Source organism: Rhinolophus ferrumequinum, chromosome 15 (assembly GCF_004115265.2).
Source record: "Rhinolophus ferrumequinum isolate MPI-CBG mRhiFer1 chromosome 15, mRhiFer1_v1.p, whole genome shotgun sequence".
Classification (NCBI taxonomy): domain Eukaryota; kingdom Metazoa; phylum Chordata; class Mammalia; order Chiroptera; family Rhinolophidae; genus Rhinolophus; species Rhinolophus ferrumequinum.
Genome location: NC_046298.1, coordinates 34,329,917 through 34,355,359, shown reverse-complemented (window position 1 = coordinate 34,355,359; position 25,443 = coordinate 34,329,917). Strand labels below are relative to the sequence as shown.

General features: G+C 44.0%; 1 protein-coding gene across 1 annotated transcript in view; it reads right to left on the bottom strand.

The window, feature by feature from the left end:
• Positions 1 to 25,443, bottom strand: part of GPATCH1 (G-patch domain containing 1) — a 40,276-nt gene extending 14,833 nt beyond the window's left edge. The window contains 19 exon segments of the mRNA XM_033129230.1: positions 681 to 808; positions 1,055 to 1,233; positions 2,158 to 2,265; positions 2,268 to 2,396; positions 2,399 to 2,452; positions 4,331 to 4,534; positions 4,853 to 4,877; positions 6,288 to 6,368; positions 7,096 to 7,175; positions 10,873 to 11,020; positions 11,995 to 12,136; positions 12,138 to 12,235; positions 12,628 to 12,686; positions 13,984 to 14,055; positions 14,058 to 14,080; positions 14,893 to 15,053; positions 16,489 to 16,574; positions 18,684 to 18,818; positions 25,158 to 25,443. Coding sequence (XP_032985121.1) covers positions 681 to 808; positions 1,055 to 1,233; positions 2,158 to 2,265; positions 2,268 to 2,396; positions 2,399 to 2,452; positions 4,331 to 4,534; positions 4,853 to 4,877; positions 6,288 to 6,368; positions 7,096 to 7,175; positions 10,873 to 11,020; positions 11,995 to 12,136; positions 12,138 to 12,235; positions 12,628 to 12,686; positions 13,984 to 14,055; positions 14,058 to 14,080; positions 14,893 to 15,053; positions 16,489 to 16,574; positions 18,684 to 18,818; positions 25,158 to 25,434 — 2,189 coding nt within the window. The 5' untranslated portion in view covers positions 25,435 to 25,443.

Genomic DNA, 25,443 nt, shown 5'->3' with positions numbered 1-25,443 from the left:
CAATAAATATTGTGAAAATATTTATTGAAAAATAAATATTTTCTCTTCCTTATGATTTTTTAAATAACATTTTCTTTTCTCGGGCTTAGTTTATTATAAGAATACAGTATAGAATACATATACCATACAAAATAATGTGTTAATTGACTCTTTGTTACTGGTAAAGCTTCTGGTTAACAGTACTATTAATAGTTAAGTTTTGGGGTAGTCAAAAGTTATAGGTGGATTTTTGACTGCATGGGGGGTCAGCCTCTCATTGTTCAGTGGTCATCTGTATACCGAAATTTCCTGACGAAGTCTCAGATTCAACTGCATATGCTTTCTTGTGGTGTTTATAATCAATAAGAGGTGCTAAACTTACATAAAAACTTAGAAAACATAAGTAACATTTTAAATGTCAACTGTACGTGCATCATTGAAAAGGTGGCAAATTAAACACGCATTAAGTTTTGAAAACTTGACATATATGAGTTTCATATCGTCAATACAGAATAAGTTTGCTGTCTGGATGTTTATTTTTTTAGTAACAAATTAATGGAGGTTAAAGTGCACAATTTGCCACTCTCAGCATTTACAAGTAAGTTCATTTAGAAAAAGGGAATTTGTGAGTGTATAAGGAGAAAACTGGCTTTAATATGGGGGAATAGGTACTGATGGAAGGGCAGGTTTATCCAACTTACTCTGGATAAGGGTCAGGGACATTAAACCTCTTACACAGGAGCTTGTCGGGGTGCCATTCAAAGGTGTCTCGCGTGAGCTTCCCAAACATCTTCATCTTCACAGCCGACTGTTTATCATTAACATCATTCTGGGAAAAGACACACAACTGACCTGACTGCTCTTCCATTGACGTGTTCAAGCAATCTCCCAAAATAACAAAACTGCTTATGCTACAACATTTTTGCTCAACTCCATTGGCTTTAAAGCATAAAAATCACTGCTAATTCTCCAGTCCCTGTCTCTTTTGATCTTTTCACTGAGGGATTTAAACTACTTGGCTTGTCCGGTGTTTTCCTTTTTAAATGCACCAGGTAGGGACACGATAGCGACAGACCTCTTGGTCCCGAGGAACTTCCACTTGATGTGAATCGTCTTCCTCCTTGGCGTGAGTGAACCTGCAGGACAAGGTCGAATGGGAAGATACGTACAGCCGGGCTGCCTGAGCAAACTCATCCCGTTCGCGGCCTCGCTCCCACTCTGTCATACTGGGATCCAGACAGCGTTCCAGAGCATCTGTGGTACGAACAGAAAACAAGAAAGTGCTTCACACTTGGGGGAAACATGGGGCTTAAAGGAGAACATCCTGCTTTTTAAGAGCATGGCAGGGAGGTGCTTGGCAGGAAATATTGCTCGCTCCCTCAAAATGACGCTTTTATTGAATTCTACTTACTGCATGTCTCTGAGAAAAACACCTGGGAACTAATGCTTGGGGTTAAATCTTCAAAACAAGGAACCTGTTCCTATTCCCAGGGATAAGTTCATCCCAACTCTATTCCTAAGTTCTGACAGAAAAACACTCCTTTCTCTAACTTTTTTTTTAATTTAACAACTACGAGTAAACGTTAAGGGGTCTGGATTCTTAGTAGGGAGTTCAGGCACAGTACACAAAGACCTGCTTCTGAAAACCAGCCCCTCTCATTTGCTGACGACCTCTCACGCGAAGTACTACGTATCAGAGCAAGCCTTCTCCTGGATCTTGCCATATTTATTTCCTTCATTGATCAATTTTTTCCCCCATCTCATGGTTCAACAGTCGACTCTCTTTGTAAAGTCAAATTTTAGACTATGCTTTAGGGCTGGATGGTTACGACCTTAAGATAAGGTGGGAGATGACCTTGTTCTCTTGGTGTGAAATGCAACACTTACAGAAGCCAACCAAGCATTTGCGAACAGTAAATGGTCTGTGATTTAGCCTTAGCCACCACCAAAGCATGCTCTCTACTTAAACAGTTATCTTTGGGCCCTGAGATACAGAGAAACACAAGCTAATTGTTCTCGCTTTCTAAGGTCAAGAGTCAGAGCCTGAAATTTTTGCACTGTTCATAGAAGGATGAGTCAAAACACTGGCAAGATTCAACTCTCAATCTCAGACTAGGATTAGAATAGCAAGAACGCTGCCCCTGCCTGACACATGGGAGACCCAGGCCTAGCACCCACCTTTCTGACCCTGTTTCATATTTATTAAATACTCTTCGTATCGTTTTTGCTTTTCCGGATCTTGGGCAAAAGGTTTGAAGTTGCTGGCTCTTGTGGTGGCTGTCCCGCACTCAATGCCATGTGCCAAGAGCTGTGTCCGACATCTGGAGAGGAGGGCTGGGGTCTGCTGCTTGAGGCATTCTGGGCCAGACGCCTGGCCTTGAGTTGGGCTGCTTTAAGGTCAGTTGCCTGCTTCATTCTTTGATTCTCTCTTTATCTTTTTGGGACAGAAATTCTAACACGGAAGTAGCCGAACCTAAATAAAAACAATAATAGGAAGAGATAAAAAGGATCCTAAGACAAATATGTTTACATTTCACTGTATATACATTTCAATATCACAGATTTATATAATTGGAGATGAGTATTTTACAGTTAGTGTTTCATCTGCATTCATATTATCCCTTGAACTAGACAGTAACAAGACTCCTCTTTAACGGTTGGCAAAATGGAGTTTATACTTGGATGTTTACAGGCCAGTGTGGCCCCAGAATGAGGACGTTGACCTGCTGAACTCCAGACCTCCAGTCTGCGGTGGCCCCCATTTCCACAGTCCTGCCCAGCACAAGGCCCTGTTCAGAGCACAGCTACTCATCACGCATTCGCTCCTGTCACAACTGCTCACTGAGCATCCACTCCACACCAGACACTGGCCGAGGGCTGGGAGGACAATGCAGAAAAGGTCCTGTTCTCACTAGTGAGGCAGAATGACATTAAAGAAGCCAAAATTCAACACCAGAAGATGGGTACACAAGAGGAGGGCTGTGGGGAAAAAAGGGGGGGATGCGATTGAGGGCGGCTTAGATGAGAGGGCGGGCAACAGGGCTGGAGGGAGGGATAGCTGGCTTACGGGTGGGCAGGGCAGGCCTGGAAGGTCCCTCTAAAGAGATAACATTTGAGGGTAAGTTCTAAGTCAAAAAAAAAAAAAGACAAAATATGAGAGAAGAGCAGAGGCGAAGAAAGCAGCAAACATACAGCCCTGGGCGGCATCACGGTTGGCAGGTTCAGAGGACAAAAAGGAAGATCATGAGGTTAGAACACGATGTGGCTTGAAAGGTGGGCAAGGCTGGATCCATAGAGCCTTGTGGGGAGCCTGGATTTCTCTTTAGTGTAAGAAGTCCTGGATCATGTTAAGGGGATAGTGATATAATTTGGTTCATGTAGCTGCTGTTGAAGGGAATAGACTGCAGAGGGCAAAAGAAGACCAATCAGGAGGCTGCTGCAATAGTCCAGGTGAGAGTAGATGGGCATTGAGACAAGGGGGAAACAGCTGAAATGCAGAGAAGTAGATAAGAGGTACTAGGGGCAGAAATGAGAGGACATGCTGACAGATTGGGTAGGGTCAGGGGAGAGAAGGAAAGACAGTTGCTAAGAATTAGTATTCCTACATTTTGCACTGAGCAGTGGGTCACTGGTACTACCATTTACTGAGAAGGGAAGATTGGAGGAAGAGTAAGTTTGGAGAAGGAAGGGGGAACCACAAGTTCTGTTTAGGCGTACTATATTTGAGACAACTGTTAGGCTCCCAGATGGCAAGTTCAATTCATCTCTCATAGTGGGTCTTTCTGCTCCAGCCTACAGGGCATTTTCCACATTTATTCATACTTTCAGATGCATTCATTTCTTTTAGGCTTTCAGAAAAAGAGCCACAGTATCCTTATCTCCTGAGGAAAAATCGTATGTTCCCAGGCTGTGCAGAGAAAGTGAAGGTACACATGTCCCTGGTCTCCACCACATTCCTGGACAATTATTAACAGGCTGAAAATTGTTGCGCTTAAGACAAAGTTGTAATTTCAATGACACAACTCAAACTAATGGTGGGAAAACAAGTCTTAAGAAGTAAAGGATGGGGTGGCTGGTCAGTTCAGTTGCTTAGAGTGTGATGCTAATAACACAAAGGTTGCCAGTTCAATCCCCAAATGGGCCACTGTGAGCTGCACCCTCCTTAAAAAACCAAAAACAAAAATAAAAGAAGAACACTGTTATGTATGCCGTTCACAATAAACTATTTTATTCCCACAGTTCGGGAATACAAAATCATGGGAAAAAGTTCAATGGAAAACATGTTTCCATTTTGACTTTGCTAACTCAGATTGTTATAAACATAATGATTTTAATCTTTAATGGCACATACCTTGAATAGGTGTTTCTCCTAGCAACTCTCCCCTCTTGGAGGCATTCAGTAGGTGCCTACTATGTGTCCCTGGGTCATGTACTGGCTTTCCAGCTGACTCTGATAATACTTGAAGTAAGTGGGAGTTCTCTGAGGTTGCAGCTACCACGGGTCTGAAATAATGCACCGGTCGATAGTCCCTTGGCAATTCTGGTGGTGATAAATCTTTTAAAAAAAAAAATTAAAATTAAAAAAAACTCAGAAAATACAAAAAAGATGATCATGTTTGATTTCACCAAGAAAAACCTGTTACCTCTGAGCATTAACCCCAGCCTTCCCCAGGCTAACATTCAGCAGGTAGGTAGCACTGGAAACAGCCTGCCCAGGTGCTCAGCCAACATCCATTCTGGATTCTGAGGGTCACCAGAACTTCATTGTTCTGCTAACCAGGCACTTTTAATATCACCCCTGCCCACTTCTACACAGAGATGCTAAACTGCATGTTTCATAGAACGATGACAACAGTTCACACAATGTACTGACTGGCCCACGTGCAGAGCTTGGCCCACTGTAAATCAGAAATTTAGAAGAGTATGATTTCAAGGTATAGAAAAAAATAATAACTTCAAATAAGTTACTTTTAAATTCAGAATTTTTTCTGGTTATGTTTTCAGTTCCAAATTGGAACTTCTGGCCTTATTTTTTTGATCTGAGGCATTTTTAATTCAAAAGTTGACTGAACTGAAATTGAAATATATTCGGGGAATTCAGGCATTCATGATGGCAGAACAGATAAGTTAAAAGAAAGTATTTGATATTTTTAAATTATTGCACTAAACAGTCTCTCTTGCTCTTGGTCTAACAAAGGTATATTCAATGGACAGTTCTATTTAAGTTGTTTCCTAGATTTTTCAGCGACCTGAAACTCTGAACTCCGTAACCACTGAATGCTGAAACACTGAACGCTCGCTGGCAGAGGTCTCGGCCCCAGCTGCACACTGGGCTCACCTGAGGCTTCTCACATAGTGGATACCTGGTCCCACCCCACAAAGTCGACTACAGTGGGAGTTCCCCAAGCTTCCCAGGTGGTTGTCAAGTTCCCAGGTGGTTCCCTGGCTTGAGTCCCTGGCACGATGAAAATCCGTGAAAGAGTGGTACGATCATGTTAGGAAATCTCATTTTTTTTTTTTTTAATCATCCTAGCACGACACCTGCTCTGCAAAACATACACTCCCCAATCAGCCGGCAAACACTCATGTTACCAAATCACAAAGATACAGGGGAGCATGGCAGAACGGAGGGGTGTGTAAACACGACTCTTCTTAATATCCTCCATCAGATGCAAAGCATTTCATAGAAGATGGGGTTTTCAGCACATATTTAGAAAACTTGCCTGGCTGGGAAAGGCTAGATGGACACAGCTCTCTGAATCATTTGCGCCCAAAGCCCTGCTCCAGCGAGGAGCACGTCGGAAACCCCGCATGCCTCTCTCCACTTATAGCACTCTGCCCTACAGTGAATTTGTCTGTCTGAACCCTCACTGAACAGGACTACCTGGGGGCCAGGACTTAAGTCCTTTCTATCCTTGACCCTGAATTGAATGAGTACTTCTTAACCATTTTTATGTTCCCCCTTTCGTACATGTAAAAACTCGTATTCTAGGGCAGCCAGTTAGCTCAGTTGGTTTAGAGCGCGGTGCTCTTAACAAAAAGGTTCCCGGTTCAGTCCCCACATGGGCCACTGTGAGCTGCACCCTCCACAACTAGATTGAAACAACTACTTGACTTGGAGCTGATGGGTCCTGGAAAAACATACTTAAGAATAAATAAATAAATACCTCGCATTCTTCTTGACATATTGACATTTCTAGTAATAATAGCAGGTGTGCCCAACACTGTTTAAAAATATCCTGCTCGCTATTACAACACATTAACTATCACCACTAAACCAGTCAAAGCCACTGTAATATCGAATGTACTTCCTCAGGTGTCACGGCTCCCGGCCACTCCTGTTCTGGAGAACCACAGGCCACACCACAGAGGTACTCAACAAATGCTTGCTGAATTAAAAAACAAAAAGCCCGTTAAAATGTGGAACACCCTAAGAAAAGGATGCCAACAAGGCAACTGGCCAGGCGTCCCTCCCGAGCTACCAGCATCCACAACTAACTTGTGATGCTTGCCTGGGAAAACGTGACTCTGGTGAGTATCCAAGAGCACCATTTGGCTCAAGCTGTAACAAAATCTCACAACAACGGGACTCTCTAGAGAGGCGTTCTCCACCGGAGCTCTCCGCCGACTTGCCTGCATGGATGTGGCTTCTGTCTCTTCTGCTTGCCCAGCCAAGGAGCCCAGAGAACCTCACCCACACCAGCGAATGCACTTCACAGCATTCAGGAGTCAGGACTGTGGGTCATTGCAACTTTCTGAAAGTTTTCCACTTTTCCTTAAGTTACAGTGTCCCTAAATTGTATCAGTTCCATTCTTCCACTAGTTTCTACTGTAATTTCTATTTTCAGTGGAAATAACCACTCACTTGAAGTTTGCATTTAACAAATGAGCAATTAGCTGTTTTGAATACAAACCAGATGTGGCTACTGACTGACATTCCTAATACAGATTATGTTTTCCTGGACAATCACTAGCGGGCTAGGCCGGTGCTTTTCTGAAAACAGAATTTAGAATTTACTTATCATTCCAGTTGTTAATATAACTCAGTTAATATAACTTACATAGCAGCAAAAATTTTAAGTACTAAACCAGTTTTAAAAAAAAAAAAATTCTTACTTTCTTAGAAGATAAAGATTTAGAAGCCAAGGAAAATCCATCCAATATTTTGCCAATGTAGCGAAGATCTTTCTCTGAGTCTACAGAATGATGTCATTGATTCATTCCAGAAGCATAGAAGAGAATAAAACAAAAGACATCAGCTCTTTATCTCTAAGAACACAAATACCACATGTCATACATGATATCACACAGAGATAGCAGTAAAGGAGGAAAAGACTGCCGAAAGCCCTCACACCTCTATTGACTCTGGCCGCCCAGCCCAAACCACCACAGCTGATTAAGCTGCCCAGGATGCAGGCCGTGGCCCTCCACAAGTACGTCAGCACTGTTTTTATAGAAAAAGTGCCTGAGATCCTAAGCTAAGGGGCCCCAAAGAATATACTCTGGAGTAAAAGACCTTAGGAAAAACCATCAAGAGAACAAGCATGGATAAAAGTAAAAATCATAACTGCGAGAGGGTCATTTCTAAGCCTAGGTGAAGAACCATGGGGAGACTAGACACTACCCTCCCACTTCCTTAGCAACCATCCAAATAAGGCACAAAGGCAATACAACCAGGTCAGCCGGTATCTAATCATTAGTACAAATTAAAAGGTACTTTTGTCTTCCTCTCAATGAAATTCTAACGAGAGATAAAAGACCACTAATTAAGCAAACGAAACGACCACCACCCTCTGACTTGGAGCCAGGGATCCTCTATTGGCGGCAGACACAACCCCACCGAGAAAGGGCTCTTGATTATCAAGGCTTTCCAGCACATCGATGTTCAGTTCAAAAATCCATATGCACACTCAGCATAAAAAGAATGAAATCTTGCCATCTGGCAACAACATGGATGGTCTGGAGGGTATTGTGCTGGGTGGTGTAAGTCAAACACACAAGATAAATTGCCATTATCATTTCACTTATATGTGAAATCTAAAGAACAAAAATAAATGGACACATAAAACAAAAACAGACTCATAGATACAGAGAATATTTTCATGGTTGCCAGCTAGGAGAGGGGTTGGGGGGCAGGGTAAAAAAAGTGCAGAGATTAAGAAGTACAAATTGGGGGGGCAGCCGGTTAGCTCAGTTGGTTAGAGCACGGTGCTCTTAATAACAAGGTTGCCAGTTCGATCCCCACATGGGCCACCGTGAGCTGTGCCTTTTACAACTAGATAGAAACAAGTACTTGACTTGGAGCTAGCTGATGGGTCCTGGAAAAACACACGTAAAATAAATAAGAGTTTAAAATAAAAAAGGTACAAATTGGTAATTACAAACTAGTCATGGAGATGTAAAGTACAGCATAAGGAACACAGCCAATAATGTTGTAACTATGTATGGTGTAAGATGGGTACTAGAATTATTGGGGTGATCACTTTGTAAGTTATATAAATGTCGAATCACTATGTTGTACACCTGAAACTGATAGAATATTGTATGTCCACTCTAATTGGAAAAAATTTTTTAAATATTTTTTTAAAACATCCACATGCACAGACTGCATTCATTTTCTGTAGCCAAGAGCCCCTTCCCCATGACCACCGCGAGCACTGACACAAGCTAGGGTTCAGGCCCGCAGCAGGGACAGCCACCAGCGGTGCAGGTGGACGGATGCTTTTGGCCGCTTACACTGCTGCCTAGACCAGTAACTAGCTGCCCCCATAAAATCACTCCTTGTACGTCAACTCCTGTTGAACTTTTGTGCCAGCGTCTTGACGTTCCTAAAATTCTGTAGGATGATTTGGGATTAAATTTCACATTCTTGGGATTTTTGTGTTCTTTTCAAACCCAGACATTTCAGTTTTACGAATGTCTTCTGAAGAAATAAACAGTAAATAAGCAGAGAGAGCCACAGGAATATTCATGATAGTCCTATGGATCAAAGAAAAAAATAAGAATAATTCAAAAATCAACCATGGCTAAATATAGATTTGCTCGGTGAAAAACCATCAGGTCGAAACCATAAATGTTGTAGGAGAGAAGAGACAGCTGTGGGAGAGGGGGTGGCAGCAGAGAGCGGTGAGGGGAGGCTGGGAGCTCAGGGAGAGACACGGGCCCAGGCCTAATGTGGGAAGGGGAGGGATCAATTAGCTGGGCAAAGGAGTATTATTATATAAAAAAAAAGCCAAACATTTGGCCCAGAAGGCAGATTTAAATATGTATATTTACTATAGATTAGCAGCTATAATACAATTAATATATGCTAATATTAGCAATATAGCATTTTGTGTTCATGTAGAGATATAGTTAATATAATTAACAATTAACATGTTAATATAATCTATAGTGATGTTGATTAACATATTAATGTTATATATGGTATAATATATATTATTATATGTCGTTTTGTTATAAAAATGATACATAGCCTTAGCAGAAAAATGTGAAACTAGAAAGGTAAAGCAAAAAATATAAATGTATGCAAATTGAAGAAGATAAAAGTAGTCTAATTACTACCCCAAGGAAACTAACATTTGGATGCACTCCCTACCAGCATCTTATGTAAAACCCTTGGTTCCTTTTGTGGTGGTGATGACAGAAGCCACTCACACTTACAGAGTGCTTGCTGTGTGCCAGGTACGTTCTAAGCCCTTTATGTACATTAAAATCTCCATGGCATAGGTATGCTTTTGTTATGCAAACATGCTAAGGCACAGAGAGGTTACATAGCTTGTCCAAGGTCATGGCTGATAAATGGGGAGAGTTAGGACTGAAACCCAGGCTTTCTGTCTTCAGAGTTTGTGTTCACAACCATTAAGCAAACCACCTCTTAAACACTGTTTTATAGCTGCTTTTTCTTTCTAGAAATGTAAAATGAGCATCATTTTGGGGAATGATGCTTAGACTATTTCAACATGTATGTTTTAGATATATTTTAAAAGTCAGATCAAATTTTAGCCGACTACAGCTAAAAGTGTCTGAATAGATTGTTTTATCTCAGCTCTCACCTCCTTACTTTATTTAGGTGGTTGTTATTACTATAACTGAAGACCAGTAGGTACCATTTATTTAGTACTTGAGGCAGGTACTGCCCCAACCACCAAGTTATACCATTTAATCCTCACAATAACCCTCAGGGTGGCTTGTATCCTCACTTTACAAATGACACGCAGAGATTACAAGCCTTGCCCAAGGTCACGCAGCTGGGCAGGAGAGAGGTACAATCCAAATCCAGGTCTGATGGGCTCCAAATCACATGCTAATACCTATGCCACCCTATCACCTCCCTACACCTTTTCTGGAAAGAAAGACTGAAAGACTACTTGAAATTCAAGTTATGTTGAGAGAATGTCCATGTTCTAGCCCAACCAGAGTCCCGTAAGAGCCAGGGACCTGGGTGAGAAGACAGGCTGGGTGCCAAGCTCCATCTTGCTGCAGGCTCAGTGTTCCTACCACTGGTGACCCCTCCTGGCCTTCTGACCTGCTGCTTGAATGGCCCTACTCTGGGCACGTGCCCATGTCCTCGAGCTGGAAGTGCTTCCCTCTGACCCAGGGCCAGCTCTGACCTGCAGTACGAGCACCTGTCCACACATGTGTGCCTTCTCTTTCCTCTTCCCTACCTCAGCCCTGTCTTGACAACTGGCTTTGGTCTTGACCCGGTCTAAGTCCCACCTCTGTCTTACTTCCCACATTGGGCCTCTATTCTTCCCACTTTGTTTCTCACCCTGCATCTTTAACCAACAACCCCCTCCTCCACGGAAGCTGATACTCCAGTATCAATCTTGCAACCCCTTCTCCCTGCTACTCACACTGGTCCTACCGTCTGTTGCGGGTCTATGGAATTACCTTTCTGACTCTGATATTGCCTGGGCGCTGTCCAGCCGTAGAGTCCATCTCCAGGCTCCTCGTCCTTTAAAACGGTGTCATATTTGGATAGAGTTTCTGTGGCATAGATATCATCATCTTCCTCTTCCAGGGCACCAACACCAAAAGCCTTCAAAAACAAAGTTTCAAACAGCAAAATTACAAGACGGTTGCTGGTATGTCTGCACGGAAGGATAAAGCCACTTTAAGGATGTAACTGAACAGATCACCTCAGCACTGTGAGATCACCCGGGGAGAAGTGAATGGGACACCACATTAACATGGACTCAAGTCCTTTGGGAAACAATGACCAGAAGTGAATGCCATGCCTCCATGGCGGGGTCTGTTCTCCAGGCCCAGCAGCAGCTATGGGTCTGGCCCAGTATAGGCAGAGGAGTGGAGAACACATGCAAGCAGCAGTACAGGAGGAGAAATGGGGCCTCCAAAAGGAGCGAGGCAGAATGTTCTCTCCCATTCCGTGAGGCCTGGATAATGCTGACATCCAGGGTCTGAAGACCGTCGCTACTCTCACAGCGGCTGCAAGAATTCCTAAGGTTGGAGGGCACGGCCTCCGATAAGTATCACTTTTCGTTAAAAGAATTGGAAAAAGACATATCTAGGAAAGAAAAAGTACTGATGACATTTCCTAAATGTCATTTAGGAAAGAACCTCTGTATCAATTTGGGAGGACAGGCAATCAGTAAAAGTTCTCCATCTCCTCAAAGGTAAAAAGCAAGTCTCCCAGTTTAGGGCTGGCAGCACTAGGAAATAGTCCACGCGGTAGTGAAACTTGGACCTCACCTGGGAGAAGCAGACTGCAATTCAACAACTAACTACTCAGAAGTCAAAGTGGTTTTCTGCTCAGCCCCACAAGGATGTGGAAAAGCAGTCCTCACTCCTGGGACCACACAAACTCTACCAAGAATATAGGTCAGGAGTACATGTTAAAATCAGGGAGGTATGCTTTACATGTCTTCAGAAGAGACCCTAAGGAAATATAACCACTTCAAATTCTTCCTGTAGTCAGTGAATAGCGAGTGCCTACTAGAGAATACTTTCACATTCGTCGGTGGTCCCATGTTTATAAAACAGAAACACTTGTACCTGGCCTGTGATTCCCAGTTTTCTTCCTTTATTCACTCCAATGTCTCCAAGAAGACTGCTGGTCCTCTCGGGTCCCCCACTGAAAAGATTAAAAGGCTCTTCTGAAATCCCAAACAATGCCTGGTGGGATCCAGGCCCTTGTAGCCAGTCCGTGGACATTGTCTTTAGGTGTAAAATCCACAGGCATGACATCTTTGGGTGCAAAGGTCACATTTTCTGGCAGGTAGTCATCATCTTCATCCTATTTACAGTATCAAAAAAAGGTGGATGAAGGTGAGTCACTGCCTGGAGCAAAGCAAGCCTGTAAAATACCATTCCAAGTGCAGTGATAATTCTACACAGAATAATTACCAACTCATTTCCGGTATTAAAATCACTAATAAGTCCCTGCACAAATGATACTAACACAAACAACTCTATTTTAAGAATCTAAATAGACTTGGGGGTATCTATGGTGCTGGCATGTTGCTGAATACAGTATCTGACATAATCAGGACAGTTTTAGGGTATGGGTATTTCACTGTAATGGGATATGACTGATTCCGAAAACTGTTTCAGACCCTAAAATTGCCACATCCATAAAATAACAGATGCTACTGTACCACACTGAAGGTCAGCCATCTCATACAATACCTCAGATCCTTCAGAACCTCCAGGGGGTAATGCACAGCCATAGATTTTTATTCCAGGATCTATAAAAAGAGATTTCAAAGGCATCAGTCGTGAGCAACTGAAAGAACGATGTGCTCAATGAGTAACCACTACTGCCCTAGCACCAGGGAAACCTGAAAAAAAATTATTGCTGCCTCTTAGAGTTCTTAGTCTAGCTAGGGAGACAGAGGGCAAGGAATAAACAGAAAATAATCATGTTACATTGAGATACATTTTTGGCAGAAGTAGGAAACAGTTTCGTACGCTGCTGGTAGGAACGTAAACTAGTACAAGTCTTCCAGAAAGCTATTGCACATCACACACAAAAAGCCTTAAAATGTGTGCATGCCACTGACCCAGCAATTCCCACCCCCCCCACTCCAACCCTCACTCCGGTTCAAAACTGATGCTTCTCAGTCTAGCTGTGTAGGGACACAGCTCCCTGGCCCATGCTAGTATTATGGGCCGTGTGTGCCCCCGGACTAAGGCAGTTGGTGGTCGTCAGTCGTCTGCTCACAGCAGCACAGCAGCCTGCAGCAGCTCAGCTCCAGGGAGAGCCGTTGTTCACAATCTTAGCTGTAGAGGGCACAGCTCACTGGCCAATGTGGGAATCGAACCAGCGACCTTGGCTGAGCACCGCGCTCCAACCACCTGGGCCACTGTGCTGGCGCCGCAATTTTTCTTCTAGAAATATGTAGCCATTAGAAAATATGGCATAGGGGCCGGCCCAGTGGCTCAGGCGGTTAGAGCTCCATGTTCCTAACTCCGAAGGCTGACGGTTCGATTCCCACATGGGCCAGTGGGCTCTCAACCACAAGGTTGCCAGTTCAATTTCTCAAGTCCCGCAAGGGATGGTGGGCTCTGCCACCTGCAACTAAGATTGAACACGCACCTTGAGCTGAGCTGCCTCCCGGATGGCTCAGTTGGTTGGAGCACGGGCTCTCAACCACAAGGTTGCCAGTTCAATTCCTCGACTCCCTCAAGGGATGGTGGGGTCCGCCCCCTGCAACTAAGATTGAACACGGCACCTTAAGCTGAGCTGCCGCTGAGCTCCCGGATGGCTCAGTTGATTGGAGTGCATCCTCTCAACCACAAGGTTGCCAGTTCAACTCCCGCAAGGGATGGTGGGCTGTGCCCCCTGCAACTAGCAACAGCAACTGGACCTGGAGCTGAGCTGCGCCCTCCACAACTAAGACTGAAAGGACAAACAACTTGACTTGGAAAAACAGGCCTGGAAGTACACACTGTTCCCCAATAAAGTCCTGTTCCCCTTTCCCAATAAAATCTTTAAAAAAAAAAAATATATGGTGTAGAATTAATGGCAATCAATATACATACCAAGTTTTTGTCGGCGTGGTTTTCTCTTTACTCGGGGACCAATTCCTTGTCCTTCCTTCCAACCCATTTTCGTAGCAATTCAAAACCAACAGATAATCTAGGATATCAAGGCAGTGAAATGAACCACTTAATAGGTATGGACAATGACAGGGGGGCAGTTGATTGGGGGAAAGGGGCTGCCACTTTGTGGGGGTGAAGTGTCTGGCTATTGCATTGTTTTGTGCACCTGAAACTAATAAAAAAAATAAAGAGAAAGACGACGGAAGAAAGGAAGGAAGAAGGAAGGAAGGAAGGAAGGAAGGAAGGAAGGAAGAAGGAAGGAAGGAAGGAAGAAAGAAAGAAAAGAAAGAAAAGAAAGGAAAAGAAATGAAGAGAAAAGGAAAGGAAAGGAAAGGAAAGGAACCACTTTTTATAATACTAGTGAACAACAGGAAATAAGCAGACTTTGAGTCCCTGCCCAGCTCATATACTTGTCATACATGAGCCCTTCTCCTATCCACATTAGAACTGCATGGCTCTGCCATTCTGGCCATAGCTGACAGGACTCGGGGTGCGTGCCTCACCAGGGGAAGTCGATTAGATGTCCTCTCTCCAGAGCCTTTGGAATGGACTCTAGCTGGTCTTTGTCAAGCATGGAAACCATGATGGTCTGAGGCTGCTACATCAGGCAACATGTCCAGGAGCAGACCAAGGAGGTATGCAGAAAGAAGGGGTAGGATGAGGCTGGAGCGCTAGAGTGCCCCATGCTATAACAGTGCAAGATCTTTCTGGAACCCCCCCCCCTTTGCACTCAAGCTAGGCTAAGAAGGCTTGTCCTACTTGCAACCAAGCTATCCCTAAGTAAGATCATCATACATATGCAAAGCAGTGACGTGAAGATCAGAAAAGTCAAAATTAAATTCTTCTCACTTTGCTGGTGTTATGAGGTCATCAAGCAGAGTGGCTCCAGGAATAGGGGCAGTGGCAGCTGCTAACTGCCTGGCCTTCTCTCGTATTCTATCTCTGGTTTTGGAAGCAAAATCATCTGTGGTAACAATCGCTTTCGGTGCTATCCCAAATTCACTAAGATCCTAAAATAAAAAGTCAAAGGGATTACTTGCATGATTTGGAAAGTGATTAAACATGAAACATCACATAGCTTTATTCCTTTAAAAAAGAAAAGTTAAAACTAAACAATTGAGTTAGGAATCAGAGGAGCGGCTAACTTTACACACTGACTTTGGGACCCTCACTTAAGTGAAGGCCAGTGGCCAAGGACCGGGGCATTATAGCGGCTACTCGGTGAGGCTGCAGAGGCACTTGACAAACTAGGAAAACAGGAAGTAAGGACCACATTCTTCTCGGACAACATCTCAAAGGTCTGTGTGAAGGGAGCAAATCGCAGAGTCACAGCTGACAAGCATTCGTGAGCACCTGTGTGTAGGCCCTGAGTTAAGGGCTTTTGCATTTACTGTGGCTGCCTGCCCAACAGCTGTTGCCCTGCCTTCTTTCCTCACGGAGACTCGAGGTTGTCCAGGGACCTGCCTTCCTCTGCACCACCATGCACCTCGGGAGTGGTGTCCCTGGTGTGTGCGCACTGGGGCGGGGGAGGGTTAGGGAATGTGGCTCATGTCTTGTGCAAGCCAGTCATTTTGATCCCATTTCCCTTGCCAAAGACTGCTTTAAGAATGAGCATGTAGGAAAAAAAAAAAGAAGAAGGAGCATGTAAACACAATTTGTCCATGCAGAAGGGAGGGAAATCCACTGGAGGGTTTATGTGAATGGTTTCTTTGCTCTCAATTAGAGATACCAAGAAGAAAGTCCTCCTCCCACTGGATAATGTCCTCCTGAGTGTGCCACGGAGACGACTGCAGCTGCCTTGCAACCACACGGAGAGTAGTGTAAGGACAAGCTGACTCAAGATGACTGAGAAGAGAATCTGGGGCCATCTAGACTTCTTGTGACATGAGACATGTTTCCATATGGATTATGCTAGTCAAATAGGAAGGGGACCTCCCCTTGCCTTTTACCTGCAGCCTAAAGCATGCTGACATAAGTATTTTATTTCATCTTTATCACAAAAGGCTTGTGGCAATCCTGCTTAAAGCAAGTCTATCGGCACCATTTTTCTAACAGGCTCAGGTGATAGTTAGCATTGCTTAGCAATAAAGTATTTTTAATTAAGGTATGTATTGTTTTTTATATGCACTGGGAAAACAACAAATTTATTTGACTCGCTTTATTGTGAGATTCACTTTACTGCAGTGGTCTGGAACTGGACCTGCAGTATCTCCAAGGTGTGCCTACACATGACTTTCCCCTTTCGCTTTTGACTTTGGAAACTGACCCCAGCATAAGACACTACTCCAATGAGCAAGAATCATTAAAGGAAGGGCACTATAGTCCAAATACCTAAAAGATAAGCTTCACAATGAGGAAATCATACTTTCTGGGGAGAGACAAGGTGCTACCACAACCCCCTACAAGCATTCCACCGGCCAACCAGCAAGAGCTCTGCACACCCACCTCTTCATCCATAAAATCTTCAGGACCAAAAACAGATTTGTCTGCTCTGTTCTGTCGTGAAGACATAAAGGAAGAAGGTGCCCATCCTTGAAAGAAAAGAGTTTAGAACATTACAATCCTAGACAGTATTTTGGTTTATAAGTAAATAATTATATAACACATATGGACTTGAAAGCCCCAACAATTACAAAGTCCTAGTTGCTTCCCATCTTGCTGCTCATACAGACATTATTCCACATAAACTTCTTAGTAACCCCCACGTCCTCTGTTGTCAGAAATTAGTGGATACAGTGAGGTTTCCCCATAAGAATTTGGAATCCAGAGAAATCAAATTATACATTGAAAGTTAAACTGTGAAAGGAACACAAGTAGATCTGAGCAGAAAGATGCAAGTTCACCTTAAAAGGCAGGACTACTCTGAGACCAGGACAGAAACCGGCACTAACATAGCAAAGAAAGAATATGTCAAGCTGTGTTAGTCAGCCATGAAAGGATGCAACGCACACAGCATTCAGGGTGCCCTGGACCAAGGGCTCAACCTGGTGGTCTAAGCACAGGCAATGGCCATACCAGGCCCCCAAATCCATCAAACACCTGAGTCCTATAACTACCATTCCTGTTACCCAATCGCAGTCACCAAGCACGTGCTATGGCTGAAGAGAAAGAATGCTCTGGAGAGCAAACGTGTATGTAACCCTCTGCAGATGAACTTCTTGAGTTTTCTCTAAGAGTGACACACCTACGTTCTGATTTCCTACAAGACTCTTATGGAGCTGAGGTGTACTCTTGGCAGATGGTGGAATAGGATTCTGGGCCAACCTGGGAGATGCCCCAGGAGAGTGAGGATCTGCTCTCCTGGGCAATACCCTGGGCCCCTCCACCTTGCATTTCTATAGTCTTTGCCCTCTTTCTTCACAGTCCTTGAATCTCACTCCTAATGGTAAAGAGATATCCCAGTGTATTAACATATCACCGTCTGTCTACCTGACTAATCATTTGAGTTAGTCTTATTTTTTAATGATAATATACAGCACAGATATAATTATAAGAATTTATTGGTATACTTCCTTCTTCATAAACCCTACTGCATTTCAATAAGGGTGCTATTTTAATAGTGCCTTAGTTATCTTAATTGGCTTTTCTTAATAAAGAGGCTGAATAGTCCATACAGCATTTCTATGTCCTCTGGCGTAGACTGTTCAAATACTTTGATCATTTGCCCACTAAACTGATCTTTATGCATTCTGGATATTGAAATTTAACCGTCTTACTTACCCCAGCTATTTTTCTTACATGGCTTTTTATTTTTTTCCTTGCATTGCGTTTCATCTTTATTTTACTGTTGTATACAAGTTATTTTTTTAATTAAGTTTCCAGTTACAGTTGGCATACAATATTATATTAACTTCAGGTATACAACAGTGATTAGACATTTTTGTACCTTACAAAGAGATCACCCCAATAAGTCTAGCATCCATCTGATGCCATACATAGTGATGACAATATTATTGACTATATACAAGTTATTTTTAAAATATATACATAGATGATCTGTCCTATCTTGTTCTAAATAATTCCCATATGAGTTAATCATCCATTCATATCTGAGATATAAGCTATCTTTCTCCCAGTTTTTATATTAAGACATTAAAAAAACATACGTTACTTTAAACAATACAGTTTATTATATTGCACCAGGTGACAAGTATAATGGATTTTTCTCCAGATCGAGAGCATGTACTGACAAGTGATGCAGGTCCCAGTGTCAGGAAAGAGCACCTACGACCCTCAGCAGCCTCACCTACAAAACAGCTGACACCTGCCCTCCTTAGTCACTGCGTCCTGTGAGACAATGATTACCTGAGTGAATCTGTATGAGGACACTTTGTGCATGGCAAGATGCAATATAAAATGGAAGTCATTATCATCAATTAATCATCTGGTTAGAATGTATCTCTTTTTTTCTTAAGTAAAAAAAAAAAAAAAAACTCTTTTACCCAGGTGGTAATCAGTAAACAATATACACATTGACTCTGGAAACATTTCAAACATTCAAAGAACACAAAAGAATACAGTGTATGTCCTAAAACGTTACAAGAAGGTTTTTAAAAGGAGGAGGCGGGGGGAGCAAGAATCTTATGCTATTTCAATTATTTGCTTTAACAATATCAGAGCTATAAGTAGGAAAATCATACCTTCTTTTGAGCCAACAGTGTTGAAATACCCAGCAGAGAACCCTCCACTAAAGGCTCCATGAAACCGTTTATACCTTCCCTTTTCATCTCTGACGGTCTGATCCTGAAGAGGAATTGGTTTCTTTGGTCTTTCACCTAAAAAAAAAATATATATATATATACATATATATATATGTATATATATATATATATACACATATACAATATACATATACATATATGTGTGTGTATATATATATATATATATATTTTTGAATGAGAGAGAGAGAGAAGGGGTTGGTGGATTAGAAAAAAAATTAGAGAAAATGTCATTTCTTAAACATAATGAACTGCTCACATCTTGTAACTCCAAATATAACAATTTTAATTAAGTTCCTATCCCTAGCCTTCACTAGCTTATATAGCATAGGAAGCAATACATTTTACCAAGCTTCTTTATCATTCTAAGACAGTTATAGAGATCTCTTATTTATATTAGAAATATGTCTTAGCAAAAATGGCCTGCTTTTCCCACTAAATTCCATTATGAAAACTGAATTACATTGGGAGGTGGGGGAGAGTTCAAATACATGGAAATAAACCTGCTGGCAAATTACTGGGGAGGTACACAGCATGCAGAAGTGTGAGACAGAAGAGACACTTCTGTATGTCTTCTAGAACTTCATAGCATCCCTGACTCCAGAATTTTCCTTTGATATTGCCCATTTTCCCCAAATTGTAAGAGCTTCCTTGTTTCTGGAACTCTTTTGATTCCATAGTTACTATTCTTTAATCTTTTTTATTTTCCTACTTTACTGAAGGGGCTGGGTTGCTACCTCACACAAGCAAAAAGGAACTTAACACATTTTAGCCTAGTCTAAAAATTCTCCTTAGGTTTAGGGCCGGCCCGGTGGCTCAGGCAATTGGAGCTCCGTGCTCCTAACTCCGAAGGCTGCGGGTTCGATTCCCACATGGGCCAGTGGGCTCTCAGCCACAAGGTTGCCAGTTCAACTCCTCGAGTCCCGTAAGGGATGGTAGGCTGCGCCCCCTGCAACTAGCAACGGCAACTGGACCTGGAGCTGAGCTGAGCTCTCCACAACTAAGACTGAAAGGACAACAACTTGACTTGGAAAAAAGTCCTGGAAGTACACACTGTTCCCCAATAAAGTCCTGTTCCCCTTCCCCAATAAAAAATAAAAATAAAAATTCCTTAGGTTTAAAGTTCTAGGGACTATGACACAAATTACTGCCTAAGTTTTCAACTCCAATTCAAAATTCTGAATCTATTTAAAATAAAAAGTAACCGTCCATTTATTTTTAGACATTCAATACAGAAAGCAAGTTATACAGTAGTTAAGCGCACAGGTTTGAGAGTCACAGCGCTCTGGATTTTAAAGCCAATTCCACCTTTAACACGGGGACTTTGGTCATCTTAACCTCTCTGTGCTTCAATTTCCCCATCTGTAAAATGGGCATGACACGAATAGTAATAACCAAATCACAGAATTGTTATGTAAGTTAAGTAAGATAATGCGGGTAAGCGCTTAGCAAGAAGAGGGACACACAATAAATACTTTTAAATACTAGCTGTTATTGTTGCTGTTGTTGCTATGGTTACCATTACTATTAACAGTAGGTAAGATGGCAAAGTCCATGTGGACCGGTTACTTCAATAATTAAGCCAGTTACTACTTCTGGAAGATGGAACAAAACAGAAAGGAACTTCCAGCCTCACAGTCTTCAATTCTTAGTTGTAGCTTATGAGGTCTCTAGGTCGTTGCTGGAGCATAACCCACACACAGCAGGGCGGTCAAGAGCTCAGGTTCTGAAGACCAGGAGATCTGGGCTCTAATCCCTTTACCCTGCTGCCTGCGAGCTTTGCACACTTGGACAAGTTACTTGATCTCTATAAGCCTCGGCCTTCACAACAACAAAATTAGGGTAACAGCCGAGCCCACCTTGTAGAGTTGCGCTGAGGATTCAATACCACGCGCAGAGAGCTGCCCACAGTGCCTGATCTTAGCAGAGCTCAGTGAGTATCAGCTGCAATTTCATTTCACTCTAAAGAACTGAATTACAACTTGGGTCCCACAATCCAAGATTTTCACCCTTTCTCAGAAAGGCAGTACCCACACTCCATCACTGCATGCGCATCTGACATGGTTCTTGGCTGCACAGGGCTTCTCAGGCTCAGCACTAGTACTGACAGTTTGTGCTGGAGAATTCTTCGTTGTGGGGGATGGTCTTGTGCACTGCAGGATGCTTAGCAGCATCCCTGGCCTGTCACACTAGATGCCAGCAGCTATGCCCTCCCCCTACCCCATCCCCCCACACACCAAGGATGACCACTAAAACACGTCTCCAGTCCTTGCCAAGTGTCTCCTGGGGGGGAGGGGAGGGCAAAATCATCACCAATTGAGAACCACCGGGTTAAAAAAGGTAAGAGAGGGCAGGTCCTGCCAATGCTAGATGCTGTTCTTGCTCTGTTCTCCGGCTGCTCCTGATCTGGAAGGGGAGAGCAGATCTGCAGACACCGACTGGAACCTGTGGGCCCAGATGATGAGGGCAAACCAGCATGGCTGCCTAGGTCCCACAGGGCTCCTGAGGACGTGGCGCCACCTCAAACCACAACACCGAAAGATCCAGGGAGAAGATGGCATTTTGGCCAGGCTCTGTTATAATTACTGCTAATAACAACCCATCCCTTCTTGTCCCACATTTATCTCATTTATCACACCCTGAGAGGATGCTCTGACTAACTGCCATGAAGCCCACCGCTAATAAGCACAGCTGAAGTCATATCGCAGCTCTGCCTCCAAGCCAGGGATGCCGCCCATACTATCCTTCACTCACCCCCAAACAAAAGTTTACCGAGGGCCTTTACCGTGGAAGCAGCCCTGTTCTAGGCCCTGGGTGTGGAAAACTAAACACAACTCCATCCCTGTTTCCAGGGCACCCAGAGCCCAGCAGAGGAGACCTGCACGGATAGGAAGTCTTCCGACAATGTGCAAGGACCACCACAGGGGCAGACGCTGATCGCTGCAGATAGGGACACAATTCCCATCAGCAAACAGGAGGCCTACAAGGGTAATATCAGGTGTTTTGAGAGTGTAGTCCAGTGTGACTGGAGGACAGGAAAGCACAGAAGATGGAACCAGAAGGGCAGATCGTGCAGAGGGCCTTGAACTGCAGGGGCTGTGGTACGTCCTGTGGGTGATGGGAGCCACAGAGTTTTAGGTGAGAAAGTCACAGTATCGAGGAGGAAAATGGTCCTAAAATTAACCTGAGTACAGGATGAGATGGAGATGAGGCAAGTGAAAGGGACTAAGGAAAAAGTAGATGAAGTATTGGTGTCCCCTTCCTTCTTGGCCTGAGGGTCTATGTGTTTACGGGTCTATGTGTGACTGTTTGGCCACTGTCTCTTAATCAATAAACCTTTCTGTCAGAGCCAGCAACTTTAACTAAGTAATGGAGTCCTTCCTCTAACACTGTTTGTCTAACCTGTCACTGAAACCTCATAGCAGGAAGTAAAAATGATTATCGGGTTAGTACGTTACATTGTAAAATGTACTCAGAGTGTATTTAAACTTCAAAGTGCTTATGAAACAATGAATCAATCCTCAAACACTTCTTATACTGAGAAGTTAAGGATGATTTTAGGCCAAAAAAAAACCAACTACATATCAAATGTCCCTTCCACTTCAAAAGCAAGGTTAGACCATTAGGTTTCATTTCAGACTTTATACATCATTGCAACAGGAAGAATTGGAAAAATATAGGTCAAGTAGTTGATGACTTACATACACCACTTCCCAAGGAAAACAACTGTGAGACCAGAAATATAGAAATGACGCAAACTGACTAACTTGGCTATAATGAGCACCACCCAGGTAAGCAGAACCCTTGCTCTCTTCCTGTATAGCTAAATTCTAACCAGTTTTCAAAGGATCCCATGCTGCCTTCTCAGGTTTCCCTGTTAGTTTGTGTAGGTTATTTCCTGTCTACCGTCATACTTTAGCACTTGTGAACCTTGTACTTTCGTTCTGTGGATGAAAAGGGGGTTCTGTAATAAATCTGACAAGTCCAGTGACGGAAAGTAACCTCACAGGGCGATCTGATCATAAATTCCTAATGAGGCAGGTCACGCTGGATAGCCACGGCCCAGGCATGTAACTTTTTTTAGAAAAAAAGATTTAACCTTGCCTTGAGCAAGCCCTATCCATTGTTCTTGTACATCTAGACTAATAACCATTGAAATGCCAACGTAATTCTCTTTTTCAGACCCCTCAAAGGTGTAACCACCCTCAACGGAGCATATAATCTTGTTAACGACTCGGTAATACACCTTGCTTTTTCCCACTTCCATTTCATATTCCTATGTTCCCTCCTTAATGCCAAGTGCATTAAAACAAAACAAAAAACCCTGCAAACTGTCATTTTGAGAGGCATTTTTCTCAGTCTGCTGATATCTTGCTTCCAAGTTTGTCCTCTGTTTGGCTCAAATAAACTTTCAAAAATTTTCTACAGATTTGGATGTTTCTTAACATGTCGACAGTTCTCAACTAGATTTGTAACTCCTCCAATAAAGGAACTCTGTCAATAAATTCTTTGAGATCATGAGGTGACCTAGGCGGCCATGCTGGTTTGCCCTCATCATCTGGGCCCACAGGTTCCAGTCGGTGTCTGCAGATCTGCTCTCCCCTTCCAGATCAGGAGCAGCCGGAGAACAGAGCAAGAACAGCATCTAGCATTGGCAGGACCTGCCCTCTCTTACCTTTTTTAACCCGGTGGTTCTCAATTGGTGATGATTTTGCCCTCCCCTCCCCCCCAGGAGACACTTGGCAAGGACTGGAGACGTGTTTTAGTGGTCATCCTTGGTGTGTGGGGGGATGGGGTGGGGGGAGGGCGTAGCTGCTGGCATCTAGTGTGACAGGCCAGGGATGCTGCTAAGCATCCTGCAGTGCACAAGGCCATCCCCCACAACGAAGAATTCTCCAGCACAAACTGTCAGTACTAGTGCTGAGCCTCAGGAACCCTGCGCAGCCAAGAACCATGTCAGATGCGCATGCAGTGATGAAGTGTGGGTACTGCCTTTCTAAGAAAGGGTGAAAATTTTGGATTGTGGGACCCAATTTGTAATTCAGTTCTTTAGAGTGAAATGAAATTGCAGCTGATACTAACTGAGCTCTGCTAAGATCAGGCACCGTGGGCAGCTCTCTGCGCGTGGTATTGAATCCTCAGCACCATGATCTCAAAGAACTTGAGATCATAAAGCTAATGTGATCTTAGGCTGTATTAAAAAATAGTGTAGAACAAAGGACACAGTAGTGATGGCCCTGTTCCACCCACACCCTGGCCCCATACCTGGAAAAAGGCTTTGACAAATTAGGGTGGAGGACTTTAAATTGAATGCCTCAGAGAACTACCGTGTTTCCCCCGAAATTAAGACCGGGTCTTATATTAATGTTTGCTCCAAAAGACTCATTAGAGCTGATTGTCTGGCTAGGTCTTATTTTCACAGACACACAGTACAACCAACCTGGCAGGACGTAATCAGGGTGGGGAAAAAGTTCTCACCCACAGAAGGTCTGCAAGTAACTCCTAACCCTTTGTCTTTCCCATAGAGATAGCACTGCCATCAGTCCTTAGTGGACACTCAACATATACTTTGCTGAACAAATCAAGTCATTAAGTGGATAAGATCCGAAACATGGGAAAGAACCTTGCTTCATCTTGCCCTCCCCCTACCTTCCACCAGCAAGTTTGGTCAGCTCTGCTTTCAAAGTATATCTTCACCCAGGCCCCTGCTAACACTCCAGTCTAAGCCATCATCATCTCCAGGCCTCTTTTTGCTGACCTTGCTTCACTCATGCCCACCCACAACCCTCCGCCTGTTCTCAAAATCAATAGAATAATCTTTGAAATGTACATCTCTCTCGTGCAAACTCCCCAGTGACTGTCCTACACTTAGTATAGGAGCCCAAACTCCCTTCCCACACCCAGTCAGCTCCAGCCCCGGCCTCCCCCTCTGACTTCCTTTCCCAGTGTCTCCCTGAGGCCGCTGCTCCATCCACACACACCAGGCCTGCCTGTCCCTCAATTTGCCAAACTGGCTCCGACTTCAGAGTCTTTGCACGTGCGCTTCTCTCTGCCTGAAATGCTCTTCCCACCACCTCATCAGGGGGTTGGTTCCATCCTCGGTTGCAAGGCTGAGCTCCAACGTGCTCTTAGGGAAGCCATTGCCTGATCACCCCACTCTCACACGACCCTGTTTCGTCATCGGTGTCCCATCCCTCTGGGTCTCTCGTCTGTCTCTCCAAAACGTCACGAGCACCCCAAAAGCACGCCTCCCTTGTCGCTCTTCCCAGCGCCCGTAACTAGCAGGTCTTGTCGCCAGGGCCAGTCAAGGCCCGGCACAGGGTTGTGCGTTTTCGCCTCGACTCCTGGGCCCCCGGCCTGTTTTCCACAGGCCCGGGAGACCAATCTGGCCCGCACCTTCTTCCAGCAGCTCCAGACCTGTCCCATAGCTGACCAAGTCCTCGTCGCTGTCACTGTCCGGCGCCGCCATCCTGCTTTCTTCCGGGCTCCGCCTCCTCGCTACGGAGGCCCAGACAGGCCAGAAACCGCTGCTCTTTCTCCTCCGCGAACCGCAGAGGAAGATGTGCCTGGGAGTTCGGTCCCGGATCTGCGCCTGGGAGTTCTCAAACCCCTCTGGGGGAGGCGGGCCCCGGCAAACGTTACCTCGGAGGCTTTGGCAACCACAACATCCCATCCCAGCTCC